The sequence below is a fragment of the Brassica rapa genome, chromosome A09 (assembly GCF_000309985.2).
Source record: "Brassica rapa cultivar Chiifu-401-42 chromosome A09, CAAS_Brap_v3.01, whole genome shotgun sequence".
NCBI classification, from domain to species: domain Eukaryota; kingdom Viridiplantae; phylum Streptophyta; class Magnoliopsida; order Brassicales; family Brassicaceae; genus Brassica; species Brassica rapa.
The window spans coordinates 25099923-25116776 of NC_024803.2; the positions used below are offsets into that span (position 1 = coordinate 25099923).

Genomic DNA, 16854 nt, shown 5'->3' on the forward strand with positions numbered 1-16854 from the left:
GCAAGTTTATTATGTAACAACTTCCTTGGTCGGGGTTGTGTGGGGACCATTTTATCTCATTTGTGGTGCTCTTGGCTGGAGGTTGGGATAATGCTTCTTTTTTGGTAATGCAGTTGCTGGAGCTAAATACCCTAGACTCGGGGAAACACACAGTCCAAGTGTTGTTGGAGGAAAATTAAAAAGAAAACCTCAGTGTCTATCCTATTCAGCTGAAGCACATATATCTAAAAAACATGGCAAGACTCAAACCTCCAAGAAGTTGCAATCTCCAAAACATAAATCATCTATGCAAGAATTGTTACTATTTCTTAAGAGTTGAAAAATTTGTCGATTACATTGCTAATAGATCCAAATAAAATATGTCATTGTTTACTTTGCTTTTTAAAGACAAACCAGATTTTACATTTCTTATCATGAATAAAAAAAAATTTAATTTATATATTTCTTTACTTTTAAAATAAATTATTACACCCTCCTGTATTGGCTCCTAAAATTAAAATAATAAATAAAATCCTTAATACATACGTAAACCAAAAAACTGCATCTAACCCATAAGTGAAAAAATTATCTTATTCACTCAGTGGGAGTCAGAAACGCAAACATGACATCATGAGATCTACTTACATGTACTCATAAAATCAATTATTAGTTTAAGCCTTCAAATCTAAATTGGCAAAAACTAATAATTCAGATTCAATTGGACTAACAACTAACAGATGAAAATGAAACTAATGGAATTCAAAAGAGAAATCAACTTCTGAACCCGGCGCGTAGCGCCGGAATACCCCTAATATTCATTAATCAAAGTTAAAGACAGCGCTCATGTCTATGAATAATATAGCATACTATGTTGGGTACAATATAAAATCAACCGTCTTTCTTACATGTTTCTTTGGTTCAAAGTTATGTGTAGCCGAAATGATCGTATGAAACTTTATAATAATTTGCTTATCTGTAGATTCAACCCATAATCCCGTTAAAACGATGGGTAGTGGTACTAATCATGACAAATTATTAATTTATAATCAAGTTTGGTGGAACCTGATGGTCTAAAGTTATGGATATAATAGTCCATATACATATCTTATTATATTAGTCTTTGCATCAAGAGACCTAGATCTATTATCTGAAGACTAGTAACGTCGAGCCCCTAAAGCTGTTATCACGCTCAGTTTTTGTCTCATAGTACAAATTAATTTAGGTTAGAAAAGTAGTTAAGATCCACAACATCAAGCAAAGGTATGGACATTATCTGCATACTGCATATGTATACGCAAACGTAAAGTATATAGTATGGTTAGATTTTGTACGAATATAAGAAGCAGGAATGAAAATTAGATCACATAAATGAGAAAGAAAAAGACAATTGTCACCTAACTAGACGTCCGAAAAGACCAATTAAAACTGGCGCTACGTTTCGAAATTGTAATATATATAACCGTTGAAGAGAGACGAGAAATCAGAAATAAAACAATTGGTGGTGGTTGTAAGAATAAAGGAGGGTAAATTTGGAAGTTAGTATTTTGTCTTGGGACAGAACAGTGAAGCTGAGATTCACGCGACACAAACAAAACACACAGATTTATATATTCTTTTTTTGTCAACATTTATATATTCTTTTAAAAAGCATTTATATGTGAAAAAATATATTTCTTCCTTTTTAATATAAATTAGAGAATTTTAGCTACAGTTTAATCAATCAATTAAAAAATATAATTGATCTAATAAATGTAGAAAATTACATCGAATATGAAAACAAATTACATTTGAAATAAAAATAAAAATACTTTTAAAAGAATTTATATTATTAAAAGAGAAGGAATAAAAAAAATGAAAACAAAATCATTCATTTTCTGCTTTTTTTTTTTAAGAAAAGAAATGAGACTAACATAGGGAGTGGTGAAAAAAGAAAAGAAAAGTAGGAATCAATTACAGACATTATTGAGAGTGTTTCTATTCCGAGAGAAGAAGATGATGAGTTCAGCTGTTGTTTTCTCTCGACAACCTTAAAACCAAAGGAAGAAGCTTTCTCTCTTCTCTTCAGAGTTCTTCCTCTGAGAGAAGGAACATTTTTATTTATTTATATTAAAACATGGGAATGGGGAGGCATCAGAAATCTGGAGTTCCAGCGAGATGGGTTATTGTTCTCTGCATTTCTAGCTTCCTCCTCGGTGTTCTTGTCATTAACAGGTTCTTTGCTTCTCTCTCTCTCTCTCTTTCTAATGTTTCTGGTCTTGTTTCTCCTCCATTGTTCTGTTATCTTACATAATCTTAAACTTTTATTTCTCTAGGCTTTTGGCTACTTCTGAAACCGTAGATAGCAATGGGAGAGCTTCATCTGATCAAGCTACATCACTTCATCCTCTTGTTGATTGCCAGAACAAGGCAAGTCACAATTACACAACCGAAGGTTTTTCAAACTCACTAATCTCATTTTGGTAAATGATTCTTCTGTTCAGGAAGGAGACACTCTATCTCGAGTTTCCCATACTCATGATGTTATCAAGTAAACTGCCTTTTTTGTCTCACTGCCTGTAACATGTTTTTGTGTATACAGAAACATTAATTGATTATTATTATGCATTTCATGTACAGGACACTAGACAAAACAATATCGTCCCTTGAAGTGGAACTAGCTACGGCTCGAGCAGCAGCAAGATCTGATGGATCTCCAGCTGTTTCAAAAGCAGTAGCTGATCAATCAAAGGAACGGCCTCGGATGTTCTTCGTGATGGGAATCATGACTGCTTTCAGTAGCAGAAAACGAAGAGACTCCATAAGAGGAACCTGGCTCCCTAAAGGTTCAACAAGAACAAAAAACACCTCTTCTTTCTCCATTGCAGATGTAACAAACATAAGTGCTTAAAAAATGTTTGCTTTGTTCATTTCCTTTTGCAGGAGATGAACTGAAAAGATTGGAGACAGAGAAAGGAATCATTATGCGATTTGTCATTGGTCACAGGTAGAGAGAATCTTAAAACTCACCTTTAGTTTCATAACATTGAATTGAGTTTACTATTAACATCAACCCTTCCTTACTAGTTCCTCTCCTGGGGGAGTCTTGGACCACACAATTGAAGCAGAAGAAGAACAACACAAGGACTTCTTTCGCCTGGTAGATCCCCTCTCCCACGTGCTTATTATGTTCTTTTTGCATTTTTTGCTAAAAAAAAAAAACTAAACAAATGTTGCAGAATCACATAGAAGGTTATCATGAGTTATCATCTAAAACCCAAATATACTTCTCATCGGCTGTTGCAAAATGGGATGCGGACTTCTACATCAAAGTGGATGATGATGTTCACGTTAATCTCGGTCAGTTTCCATAAACCATTCTCACGTCAAGAAAAGCTTTATTTAAATTCAGTTATCATCCAGGAATGCTTGGTTCTACATTGGCTCGCCACAGATCAAAACCGCGAGTGTACATTGGGTGCATGAAGTCTGGACCTGTCCTTGCTCAAAAGTAAGCAACAAAGTCTGTCATTTGACTCTTTTTTACACAGATCATTTGACTCTTTTTCCCTGGATCTTCGTGTGTGCAGAGGAGTCAAGTACCATGAGCCGGAATATTGGAAGTTCGGTGAAGAAGGAAACAAGTACTTCAGACATGCCACTGGACAAATCTATGCCGTCTCCAAAGACTTAGCAACCTATATCTCAGTAAACCGGTGAGCTCTCTCACCTCTGATTCTTTACTGTCAGCTTCCCAAACATGTTAGACTCACTCACCTTCCACAATGTCTTATTCAGGCAACTACTACACAAGTACGCGAATGAAGATGTCTCTTTAGGATCATGGTTCATTGGTCTAGATGTTGAACACATCGATGACAGAAGCCTCTGCTGCGGAACACCCTTAGGTAAAAGATGGATGAACACTATTGTTGACTCATTGCAAAGTTTGGTTCTTCTGTGTTTAGATGAGATATGTGTGTGTGTGTGTGGTGGCAGATTGTGAGTGGAAGGGTCAAGCAGGAAACCCTTGCGCAGCATCCTTCGACTGGAGCTGCAGTGGAATCTGCAAATCAGTGGATAGAATGCTTGAAGTACACCAACGTTGCGGAGAAGGCCAAGGAGCAATCTGGCACACCAGTTTCTAAGCTCTCTGACCAATTTTAATGTATAGCTTCAGCTTCTTATGTTATGGATGATGATTAGTGTAGGTTATGATCATAATGATGATGTTCATGTTAAACATTAAAGGAATCATCATCTAAAAGCCTCAAGTTTTGCCTCCTTAATCAAATCCTAAACCCTAAATTTGATAATGAATGATTCCTTTTGTGTTTGGATTATAGAAAAAATAATTTGTTTTGTTTTTATATTATTATGTACAGTATTCAAGAATCAGAAAAGGAAACAGGAGCAATCATAAAACTGCAAAAGTGTTTGATTATATTTTTCCAAAAAAAAATTGTATTTACATTCGGAAAGAAGAAGAAAACAAGAAAGACTCAGAAAAAGATATGTAATATTTGGGTTGGAATCAAGAACGAACAATGGTTTCGAAGAATTGAAGCCCGTCGAGCTCAAGAGCAAACCTCGGTTGCTTCGCTGCCGCCGCCAAGTTTGTAGCTTTTTCGTCTTTCTTCAGCGAAGCCACGGTTTGACCGCCGCCGCCGGAAGAAGCGGCGTTGATTTCAGAGCGGTTGCAGATGTAAGACGCAGCGGTGACTTTCTTGCCCATCATCTCAGCGCACATGGCGTCGAAAGCACTGAACATCGAATTCATTATCTCAAGAATTAGGAGAGATTATGACTAAACTTAAGCTTTGGTTTTGCTTTTATATAAAAGAATGTTTATAAAGACGCGACGAAACTAGGCCGTGTTGGATTAGGAAAGCGAAGTTGAAGATTTCCATTTTTTTTCCATTATTTTCTCTCTTTTTTTTCTCCTGTCTATCTCTACCTTCTCTATAAAATTTTAATTTCGTTTTCTGTTTTGGTCATTTCACCAATTCTCCCTTGAATTTAATTTATCAAATCCAATTACTTTTTTTGGTATGAAAAAAGTAATGGTCACCCATGAATCTTATTATAGGATGGAACATGTTTGTGCTTTATGTTAATTATTCTTGTGTTTTTGGGTTAGATAGACCTGGACCTGGTTCATGAAAACTATGATCTACATAGTAGTTAATGTTTGGTTCCATTTCGAAACTAATATTTAGTTGTCTTTTTGGTGTTGATTAGGTATTCCGGTAGCCAAAAACAAAAACAGAATTAGGTCATTTGTTTGGTTTGAAGAAAAATTTTTATCTCAAAAAATATTTGGGTGATAAAGGCAAGGTTAGCCAACTTATTTAGACCCAACTAACAAAAATATAAATTAACATGCTTTAGAAGACATTGACCGATCCGATATCCTGTTATTTAAAAACAATTCAATACATTGACATTTTACAAAAGCTGAGTCTTACGGTTAAATTCCGTTATCAAATGAAAAACGAACATTTTCTTTGGCAAGTCTTACTTCACTATTTTGTGGTAAACATTATTAGTTGGAGAATGTAGTTTGACCAATAACGCTCTTTTTCAATGCTCACCAGTTTATAACTATTTCCAATTTTCCATTCCAACTTGATTTCCCTCCAGAGTCGGGAGCAGGAATCCTGTCAACCAAAATTTATTACTTTTTTGGTGAATAACTAATACTGTATAGAGTTTTTCTTATGGACATGAGGAGATGTTTTCCTTACTATTGTGGAAACGTCTTCAGATTATGTGTACATATAAATCTTCACTAAATACGGATGCTAATATAGCTAGTTAACAAGAACTAATGGAAATCAACAGCCTGTGAACCTCGCAATAATGGTTTAGTAACCTCGTGGATCGGATAACTGATTTTATAGTGCACACCACTCCCAATTCTATGTGTTTGGTGACATGAGAGTTTAGACAGCCTCAACTGTTTATAGAATTCATTGACTTTTAATCGCAGTTCAATGAAAAGTATTTCTTGGAGTACTATTATTGACTTTTGGAAAGTTGTAGTAGAGCCAGCCGAGTCAAACATAAACAAAGTCATATAAACCAGTACATGGTCAAATTTCAACTACAAAAGTTGAATATATCTGGTTCTTTAGCTAGCTAGATACATGTTTGTAAGACATCGTTAGAAATGGTATATGTGTATTGTGAACTTTTCTGGATGGTTGTTTTAGTATATAAACGGATATTGTTTTAATACATACGCCAACCCCTCCGCAAGGTTGAATTTTATTTGTGCGACTAATAACACTTTTGCGTGTTGCAGTTCTATTTATATTGTTTACAAAGTTAATTTGTTTGTATCTATATATGCACAAATGTCCAATATCGTTATGTTGAATATATCGTGTTCTTTATCCGGACTACGTAATGTTAAATTAGGCAAGGGAATAGAAAACACATTCTAAACTAGGGAAGGGAATAGAGAACACATCCTAAACCATACACTTGGAATGCAAGGGAATAGTTATCAACTTATCATCTTTGTTCCATTTGCTTGGATGCCAATTTATTAAATTATCTTATATAAAAATTAATTAACCATTAAATTTAGTTCCCCTCGCTATCCTTTTTTTTTTTTTTGTAAAACTCCCCTCGCTATCCTGTTCTTCAATTACAATGATGTTTCTTAGGACGTCGGGGAACAATATTCTCTTTTGTTTTACTCTGTTAAAGAATCAGTTCAAAAAAAAAAAAATTAATTAACCATGAAACTACACTTTATCAAGTAGGGTACACCTAATCTCGCTTTTGGTTTTGTTTCAATCCATATGTAATATGTTCTTTAGTTCTGTTTAATCTAATATTTTAGTTGTTTTTTTTTTTGAAACAATCTAATGTTTTAATTTGGATTCGATTTTAAGAATACGACTAATCTGATGATGTATTTCCAAGAATCTAAAGTTCGAGGCTATGAGCAAACTCAAGAATACCAATATTGAAATTTGTTATGTTACTTCTGGTTCGACTTTAACTAAATTGATAAGAAATATATAAAATAAATTATACATAATCAATCGATATTATTACAAAATGTATTCACAAACACATGATATAATGAATAAATCCAATAAAAATAACAATCTCAGAAAATTTGTTTCTTGATCTCGAGGTCAAGCTACAAGACGGACCAATACGAATCAAAATCAAGAACGGACTATTGTCTCGAAGCAGTGGAGACCGTCGAGCTCCAGAGCAAACCTCGGAGTCTTCTGCACCAAACTTATCTTATTGCTTGCGTTTTCCTCCTTCTGCGTCTGCGTTTGCAGTACGGCAGGTTTGGGGTGGCGGTGGAGCTAGCGTTAAGCGAAGAAACCATACTTGATCTCGAGGTCAAGCTACAAGACGGACCAATACGAATCAAAATCAAGAACGGACTATTGTCTCGAAGCAGTGGAGACCGTCGAGCTCCAGAGCAAACCTCGGAGTCTTCTGCACCAAACTTATCTTATTGCTTGCGTTTTCCTCCTTCTGCGTCTGCGTTTGCAGTACGGCAGGTTTGGGGGTGGCGGTGGAGCTAGCGTTAAGCGAAGAAACCATAAGGTTCTTTCCCATAAGCTCTACGAAGAGGGCGTCGAAGGCACTGAACATCGAGTTCATGATGTAAAGTAAGATAATAAACAAGACCAAGAGACTTTGAAGTTTCCAGAGAGAGAGAGAGATTTTCAAATTAAGAAATGTGTTTGTGAGGTTTTTATGATTTACAATGACAAATAGAGTTTATTTATATACAGAGAGAGAGTCAGAGAGACCGTGTTGAATGGGAAGAGTGAAGAATTTTGGTGGCTTTCCCCAGCAATTTATTTCCAAGTTGCTTCTTGACGAAAAAAAAAAAGCATATGTCATGTCACCCTGTCAGATTCTCACATGATACAGTCATTCGCAAGTAATCCACTTTCGTTTTCCGTATTGAAAGGGGTAACATAAAGGTAAATTAACGCATTTGATCAAAAAAAAAAAAGAAGGTAAATTAACGCACATATCTCATAGAAATTCTCAAAAAAAATTAATATATGATATTTCATTAGGAAAATTAGTTTATAGTTTTGTATTTATAAATTATTATACTGTTACTTGTACTTATGATATTTTGAATGTCTTTATAAAATAACATGGATGTAAACGCTTTTACAAATATTACTACCAGGAACGAAAAAGTTTAATTAGAATTCACCGAAAGAATAAAGGTTGTAAGCGTGCATTATTGAGAAAACAGGATGTGTATAAGTGTATTCGTTTCTTTACGTGCAATCTAGTTGAAGGAAGTTTCAATTATAATTCACCGAAAGAATCCTTTTGATTGATAAATTTTGAGAAAGGGTGTGGCGTAGGTAACACGCGCTGAAGAGAAGACGGAGCACGAATCAGCCTAATCTGGTCCAAGTTGGGTTTGAAACTTGAATGTGGATAGATACACAATGGAAGGCCGTTATTGAATCTTAAATTGTTTGCGTCGTGGGTCCCCCCATTCACATGGCTTTTCCTTCTCGTGTTTAGGCATGTCGTATCACTCGAAATTGCGTTTCCACCACCTCGAAACGAAAATAAATATGTTAAAAACTTATTAGTTTATGCATTTATATGTTGCTAATAAAAAGGGTTTATAACGTGCATATGCGGCTTATTGGGCCGATTACAAATCGCTTGTTTTTTGTTACAATATTCACTGTTCCGAAGAGAACAACCCACAAAAGGTATAACATTCGCCTCTCCAGAACCGACCTGAACAGAAGCAACCTAAATATGGGTTTCGGGCCTAGAAAATGTGCTTTTAAATCCCCGACTATTAGAAATCATCACTTTTAATATCCAACTAACTCTTCTGGAGATTTAATTCAAAAAATATCGTTGACTGCACAAAATCAGATATTAAAAAGTTAAATGTTAATTATTACATGAATTAAAATTAGTAAAAAGATTGGTTTAGCTTTTAAAAACCCAGAAATTCTTAAAATTAACTATGTAAGATAATGGAGGAGATTTTAATCGAGTTCAAACGATTTTTGGTGAAAAAAAAGAAAGTTTCAGTGAGAATATAAAACTTCCGATATTGAAAATGGAGAACATGATTCCTTTTTTTTAGTAACAATATCCGTTTTTCTCTCCCGGAATCGCTGAGATAGCATAGATTTAGAGATTTATGGGTTTATGAAAGCCAAATCGATCAGATAGCATAGATTCTTGTAATTCGTGTTTCTATTTAATAAATAATGTTTAATTTTTTAAGTCTGATTTTGTGCAGTCAACAATAACTTCAAAATTAAATCTGCGTAAGTGATAGTTGAATATTAAAATTAACTAGAGATTCTTCCGGGCTACGCCCGGATTTTGAAAAATATTTTTGTATTTAATATATATATATATATATATTGTCGCCATATTATAAATATGTCTATATCGAATTTGAAATGAGTGTAATAAAACATTTTTTTTAACTTTGAATTATAATCCAGTTCATCATTCATATTTAGAAGTACTTCAAGGACATTAGATAAAATTATTCATAGAATTCCATGAAAATACATCGTTAATAACAACTGGTTCAAACTTTCAAGCTTTGTTTTTGGTTTTAGAATTTTTGAGTTTTTTAAAACTAACTTATTATTTACAGTATTAAAGAATCTAATGGGTTTTCAAAATATATATGAAATGCCACTTATAATGATGTTTGATGACTGATGTGCGTCATGCTCATGCCATGAAAATTGGCATCTAGAGTCTTTTTTTTTCGCCAGCTATTTGCAGAAACTCCTAAAAATCAGAAGGTGCCCAAAGCCAAATAAGAGAACTGCACCTTTTCTTAGAATCTCTTCACTTATTTTGAAATGCATTTGAACACAATATCTCATAATTTTCTTGAAAGCTATAACAATTACCCATAACACAGTAAATCCTGATAGTCTTTTCATGGATTTGATATAAGAAGATGACAATGTCTCTTTTAACTCATGTTCCAGCAGCCAAATGATAACTTAAAACCCAAGTAATAGAACAAAACTTTCCGCCACTGCTAGCCAACGTCGAACGGAATACACAGACGTGAGGCAAAGATGCTCCACATTAAGATGGTTCTGTTTTTTATTTTGCTCTGCAGAAGATTCACCACATGTTTCTCCCCTCCATTTTTATCTAGCATAGTGATGTTTCCTTGCTTGTTGATGCCATTAACCCGTGTGCAAGCCATCAGAAGAATCTGCACAAATAATTTACTTTAGGCAATAAAAAAATAACAGACTGAGGAACAGCTTGAGGAGTTGTATATGAGCTTACCGACCTTTCGGTGTAAAGAGTTATTCTCACAAATCTGTCTTTGCCTATATAAAAGTGAAGCTCTGCATCTGGAGCTATATTTTTCCCCATATCTACGCTCCTCAGATTGGAATCACGAAGAGAAACTTACGAAGAAGCTAACCTTACAATTCCATTTATTGGGGCTGACGCTTCTTAGTAAGAAGAGGTGGCTAGCCATGGATGCATTGGGTAAACAGTAGCGGCCTATGATGCTTACTAACCACTACACACAATCAAGCGATCTGGTATTTTTGGTGAATCTCTCTGTCATGGAAACAAACATACACAGTATCAAAACAATAACAAACAGAATCTCTCTGTCAAGAAAATACTAAGGAGGATGACATCAAACATTCATATATTCTAGCAAGCATATAAAGAAGACATGAAAAGTAATTTTACATGCTCGTTAGATCATTCAAGCATGAGTAACAATCGGAGGATGAGGTTCAAACTCTGCTTTCACACCCTTGGCCAGAGAGATGATACCAGGAGTTGTAACCCTCTTCTTACAGAATTTACTAATCCCATTGAACACCTAGAATGGCTCAGTGGATGGTAGACCCTTGAAGACAATATCATCATCCCTCACAGCCTCCTCCTGCATATTCTTCAAAACTTCCAAAGGACATAAAGAAGTCTTAATCACATTCAAGCAAAACCCATATTTCAATATCTCATCTGCATGGAGAATCCTATCCGCTAATCTAGCTTCCACATACCTGAGATACATATACCGTCTCATCCACGTCCTAAGCACATCATCTCTCGAGTTGATCACTTCGAACAAATGTTCAGCTCTGCTATTGACGATTGCTAAATATTTTAACTTGTAAGAAGCAAGTGGACCCAAAAGGGCTGTAAAAAAAAGTAAGACCAAGTTGTCCTGGGAGGCATTACGGTAACAGCGTTGTAATAGAGTAAAAAAAATGGACAGGATCCTTAGCTAACGAACCTGGATTATCAATGTTCAGTGAAAGCTGAAGTGACAGAGACTATCAATGTTCTTCCATAAGGAGTACTCAAAACTCCCTGAAGCAGCAAATAACGATCACATGAGCAGAAACTTCACCAATGTAGAAAGTAATTTTTTTATAGGAAAAAAAGAGACATTAAAAAGAAACAAAATGAACGGTAATTTTTTAGAATAAAGACTGTTTATATGCACCTTCCAATCACTTGCACAGAAGCAAGAAGATTATTTCCTCTCTTCTTTCCATGTTCCTGTATGAAACAAAACTACCATTAAAAACGTTTTGTAGACACAAACAAAAGACAGAGAAAAGAACTACCAACCTTTGGATCATTCATATACTCGAGCACCACTCTTATTGTCTAGTTAAGCAACTTAATCACCCTGAGGAAGTCTGCTTCGCAAGCATGATTTTGTCTGATTCCTTTGGATATCTACAAAAAGCTGGAAATGGTTATTAATTAAGCAAAGAGAAGCAAGAAGTATGTCTCTTAATCAACACTTAGGGATGGAGGAAATATTCAAAGAGCCCAGGGAGTAATCAGTAATGTATAGACACAGATTTTATAGGTACGCCTCTTTGTGGTCTCCAATGCAAGGCTCTCTATCGTCTCGACCACTGATCCAATCAAGAAAGCTTCAGAATTCACCAATAAGCTAATCAGAAGAAATAGAGCGAGAGACTGAGAAAGATGTGGAAGCAAGCTTATGCATACTCTTTACCTTAATGTATATTCTCTCCATGTCAATCCATTGTCGACAATGGTTGTCAAGAAAGAAGATAAATTCAGCAAGGGGGTGAGAGGTTGCTGTGAAAAGCATGTCACACATCCTGCTGAATGAAAAAAAATCACTTACAAAGACTGATCTGAAGGTAATCATCATAAGCTATGGAGTGACGTGTTGGCACCATACTGTTGCTGTCATCAAAAAATAAAGTTTAGAATATAAGAAAGTACAATTGACGATTGTGTAAGGGAAAATTAAAAGTACTTGATACATGAACAATGGATGTCATTCGGTCGGCAACATAGGGTTTCCATCAACATATTCAGACGATTTCATCTATTGCCGAGAGAATCGAATGAAACAGAACAACCTAATACGATTTCTGAATTTACCTGGAGCTGAGATCACAGCTTCTGTTCTCAGCTACTGGAGCTACTGGATGTTCTTCTGAGAGTTTGGCCGATTCTCCTGAAAGGCAGAACCAGCTATCGGTTTGGCTTTCTTGTGATAAGGAGGTGAATCTTAACTCACTATCCTGGACAGCTTATATAATGAGCATCAAGCAGTGAAGTAATTGAGAAGCCATAATATTCTCTTCAGTTTTCAGAATTGATTTCGATTGGGCATTGTGAGAGATGTAACAGTTTGTGGGAGAAGGTGAATCGAGAAAATTTGTTCGTCGACGGAGGCTAATCGGCAAATAGCAAGTCAAGAATGTATCTGATGACATGGCACATTCTTAACTTATGAGTGGCTGGAATATCCATGCCTACGTGGACACTCTAAAAACTCTAGTTTAAGAACTTTTAGTATAGTATAGATGATTTCAAATAGTCGAGAATTTAAAAGCCTATTTTCCTATTTAGAGCCGTAGAAATATTTACTTATTTTAGAGGCCGAAATAAACAGAAAACTCATGTATAACTGTGCTGGTAATTTATTTGAGAAGCTGAATCAGATTACAAAATACGAATCTAGAGGAGATATCTTTTTATGTTTATATGTCTTTATTAAAATAATAATTTATAGAAGGCCAAATAAAATTTGGCTCTTGGGCTTACAAATAGTAGGCCGGTGCTGCGCCTTCCTTAACAACAACCAAGGACCAGGAATGAGTTTACAAGACACATGACTGTGCCACAAAGCGAACCATCGTGTCCTTTCAACAGTTCTGAGGATTTTACTTTCGACAATAACAAAATTTAGTTTCTAACACTTTCTTTATTTCAAGCAAGGCCTTACAGTAACTTAAGAAAGTATTTTAAATTTTAAATATGATAAAGTAAATTCAATTCTTCAAAAGATGGTACCACACGAACTTCTACACATACAGTTTCTCGTATGTAGTAACTACAAGAAAAGAAGTGAGTACTGAATTCTTTAGTGAAGATGGGTTTTAGGAACCTAATAACTCACCTCATACCATCTAACACAACAAATACAAAGTCACAAACTAATATTAACCAGAATGCAACAAACAACAAACAACCTAAACATCTAGGACCTAGTGTTAATCCACAAAGGTCTCAACCCCTCCATCTCAACATTCGTGTAGAGCATCCAAATCAGACTACGATCCCACATTTCCTACGTGAATACCTCACTTACAAAGTGTATGATTTTTTTATGTGTTTACCTACGGTATATATTAATATATCCCCAGACTCGACATGACTGTCTCTTATCAGGTGCCGTTAACCTAACCCTACTTTACTACTCAAACAAGATTTATCACATAAACCCGGCACAACAAAAGTCCAATTGAAACACACTAAAATGGTAGTGAAGACATGATCATTCATCATCTTATATGGAAATCGGGTCAGCTAGATGTTAGTAGTATTTTAATTCATCGCCATATGCGATGCAATAATCATTGTCCAAGATGTGAAGCTAAGAATAAAACAGTCAATCATGCCATTTTTGAATGCCTTCTTGAGTTTCCCTTCCTCGAGCCTATACACAAATATGTGCACTAGCAGTAACCCCTACCCCACTCTTGAGTTTCTCTTCCTCGAGCAATGCATAATATGGATTTTTTTCTATCGAAAGAACGATATTGAAGACCCATATTTGGATAGAGATCTATGTCCTTGGATAATCTAGTATATTTGGAAAGCAAAGAATGAAAATTGTCCGGAGAGATAAACATGGACTCATTGAAAACTGTTCGACATGTTGAGTCAGAATGTCATGTTTGGTTTGAAGCTAACAACAAACATAAGGATATACCAGAAATTAGACAACCCACTACAGAAAATGCAATCTCAGAGATTCGTGGACATATGACGTACTTTTTAGTGGTCGTGGATGAATATGAAAGAACTCCAGAGGGAAGTGCAACTTTTGGGTCCAGAAACCAAAGAAGAAGAATATCATCTCTACATTCAGAACTTGAAACGTTATCTTGGATAATGGAATGCATGCTACAAATATCGACGTGCCAAGTTTTTTGGCACCGACTGTAGAGAGCTAATCACAATGATTTAAGATCCACAAGAATGACCAAGCTTTCCATGGAATTAAGAAAACTATCATGACTGAAAGATATATTTAATGACTTTTCCATTATTTATCTTCTCTGTTCTGAAAATATTTCTCTAGATTCATTAGCTAATATAAGATATCGACATGCTATCATAAGGAGTTGTATTATATTAATTGTTTTATTTCGGTCTAGTTTTTCATACCACCTAAATTTTGAATGATAAATAAGTTGTTTGATAGAAATTAAAAAATTATTTTAAATTTATCTATAAATAAAAATAATAATTAATCGTTATGATTTAATTATTTTGTAAGGAGCACAAGCAAATTACTTAGTTGACCAATTTTTTTTTTTTTTGTAAAACAGTTGACCAATATTTGTTCAACTGGAAATATATAGAATTAGGCATACTACGTGTTATATCTAGATTCTAGACCCTGGACTCATTAATCGGTTTAAAATTTGGGTTTAGGTTTGTTGATAAGTAGGTGGAAATTTTCGTTTGCCTTATCAGATGGGATCAATACATGTAGAGATGGCAAAACCTGAACCTGCCCGCGGGCCCGGCCCGTTTGAACTTGCTGCGGGGCGGGATTGGTTACAAAAACTCAGGCCCGAATTTTTAGCGGGCCTAGCGGGTTGAGCTTGTGCGGGATTGGGCCAGAAGCGGGATGGGCTCGGTGTGTACCGCGGGACACTGCGGGACGCGCGAGGATCCGCAAAGACATCGTCACTTTCAGTCTTCAAGCTCTCACCGACAAAATAACCTGAGAGAAATGGCGATTAGAAAGCATGTCTCTTATGGCTTCTCTTCTTTGATCTCTTACGGCTTCTCTTCTTCCTCTTAAAGACAGGAGAGGGGAAGACAGTACATCTCTGCTATAGAGAGGAATATGTCTCATGTGAATGATAATTAAATCTGGAGCTGGTGATAAGAGCTGATAGACTTTAGGTTTGCATTTGTTGTGAATGGTTGCTTACGTACTGAATACTGATTGCTGGTGATAAGAACGGGACGGGACAGGAAGCAATCAGTATTCAGTACGTAAGCAACCATTCACAACAAATGCAAACCTAAAGTCTATCAGCTCTTATCACCAGCTCCAGATTTAATTATCATTCACATGAGACATATTCCTCTCTATAGCAGAGATGTACTGTCTTCCCCTCTCCTGTCTTTAAGAGGAAGAAGAGAAGCCGTAAGAGATCAAAGAAGAGAAGCCATAAGAGACATGCTTTCTAATCGCCATTTCTCTCAGGTTATTTTGTCGGTGAGAGCTTGAAGACTGAAAGTGACGATGTCTTTGCGGATCCTCGCGCGTCCCGCAGTGTCCCGCGGTACACACCGAGCCCATCCCGCTTCTGGCCCAATCCCGCACAAGCTCAACCCGCTAGGCCCGCTAAAAATTCGGGCCTGAGTTTTTGTAACCAATCCCGCCCCGCAGCAAGTTCAAACGGGCCGGGCCCGCGGGCAGGTTCAGGTTTTGCCATCTCTAATCATAACCAAATAACGAATTGATTTCGTGTTAATTAATAAATAAGTATTGAAAGAAGAAATATGCCACAAAAACTTTCCGTTATAAAAGGCATATTGTAGTTGCTCAAAAAAAAAAAGGCATATTGTTATGTAGTTTTTGAGTTGAACTTAACGTGAAAGGCTGAAAGCTGTAAAAGTGTAAAGGCGACAACTAGCTAGCTACATTCATCCAAGAAAGCTAAGGTAAGAATATGTTCCTTACCCAATAGACCAACACATATTATCCGAATGTCACAAACACCAAATGAAAATTGTTATTTAAGTCTAAGATTTTGTTTTTTTTTTTTTGCAAATTGTCTAAGATTATAAATTAAATTAGGTACTTTCTGTTAGAAAATTAAATTATGAGTATGGAGCCGACCTTTGGCGGTGCAAAGTGCAAACGCCACGCAAAGTCAGATCCTGAGAGAAAAAGAAGAGCAGATCAAAGCCGTTGAGCTTATAAACGATGGACATTCTCATAAAAACCTTTGTCAGTTTCCCCAAAAAGAAATGTATAAAAAATGTGTTTTCAGGATTTCAATCAGTGAGAATGAGTAAGTCGACAAAAAAAAATCAGTGAATGAGTCGTCCATGTGAAGCTTGTTTTCTTGCTTTTTCTATTTGATTTTGCTTCTCTCTAGATCATTCGCTGTATATGTTAAAATTGTCTTCTAACCAAAGTAAGTTTTTAAACAAACTATAAAATTAAATTTTGAAAATGGAGGATGGATTATGATGATTTAAAATGACACCTGCAAATTTATTAATAGCTACTTTAGTTTCATATCTTCTCTTTCATTCTTTTAGATTCTTTTAGATTGTAACACGCTTGGATCTTCTCTTCAGTTCACTTATTTC

The 16854-nt window shown here is 35.6% G+C and overlaps 3 protein-coding genes, 2 long non-coding RNA genes and 1 other non-coding gene across 16 annotated transcripts; 3 read left to right on the plus strand and 3 right to left on the minus strand.

The window, feature by feature from the left end:
* The first annotated feature begins 1866 nt into the window (after positions 1-1866).
* Positions 1867-4327, plus strand: LOC103840130 (beta-1,6-galactosyltransferase GALT31A). Its single transcript, XM_009116600.3, has 11 exons — positions 1867-2190; positions 2292-2385; positions 2460-2506; positions 2596-2801; positions 2899-2962; positions 3043-3115; positions 3195-3315; positions 3379-3466; positions 3546-3671; positions 3754-3863; positions 3955-4327. Exons 1-11 carry the CDS (start codon positions 2093-2095, stop codon positions 4101-4103), a joined length of 1176 nt encoding a protein of 391 aa, XP_009114848.1. The 5' UTR covers positions 1867-2092; the 3' UTR covers positions 4104-4327.
* Positions 4328-4377: 50 nt separating this feature from the next.
* LOC103840131 lies at positions 4378-7297 on the minus strand. The gene has a single exon (XM_033280314.1). It carries the CDS (start codon positions 4733-4735, stop codon positions 4490-4492), a length of 246 nt encoding a protein of 81 aa, XP_033136205.1. The 5' UTR covers positions 4736-7297; the 3' UTR covers positions 4378-4489.
* On the plus strand, positions 6525-6649 carry LOC117128796. Its single transcript, XR_004452188.1, has one exon. It is a non-coding gene; the product is annotated as a small nucleolar RNA snoR136 (small nucleolar RNA).
* Positions 7298-7316: 19 nt separating the features above from the next.
* LOC103840133 lies at positions 7317-7769 on the minus strand. Its single transcript, XM_009116602.3, has one exon. The coding sequence runs from the start codon at positions 7594-7596 to the stop codon at positions 7363-7365; it is 234 nt and encodes a 77-aa protein (XP_009114850.1). The 5' UTR covers positions 7597-7769; the 3' UTR covers positions 7317-7362.
* A 48-nt stretch (positions 7770-7817) lies between these two features.
* Positions 7818-9076, plus strand: LOC117128258. Its single transcript, XR_004451534.1, has 2 exons — positions 7818-7925; positions 7962-9076. It is a non-coding gene; the product is annotated as an uncharacterized LOC117128258 (long non-coding RNA).
* A 720-nt stretch (positions 9077-9796) lies between these two features.
* On the minus strand, positions 9797-15935 carry LOC108869777. 11 transcript variants are annotated; one of them, XR_004451523.1, is made up of 8 exons: positions 12382-15935; positions 12171-12180; positions 11584-12092; positions 11456-11511; positions 11243-11319; positions 10690-11145; positions 10271-10551; positions 9797-10189 (listed from the first exon to the last, which is right to left on the minus strand). It is a non-coding gene; the product is annotated as an uncharacterized LOC108869777 (long non-coding RNA). The 11 variants fall into 11 exon arrangements; XR_004451524.1 differs by lacking the exon at positions 12171-12180; XR_004451520.1 differs by having other exon boundaries at positions 11584-12174.
* Between the last annotated feature and the right edge of the window lie 919 nt (positions 15936-16854).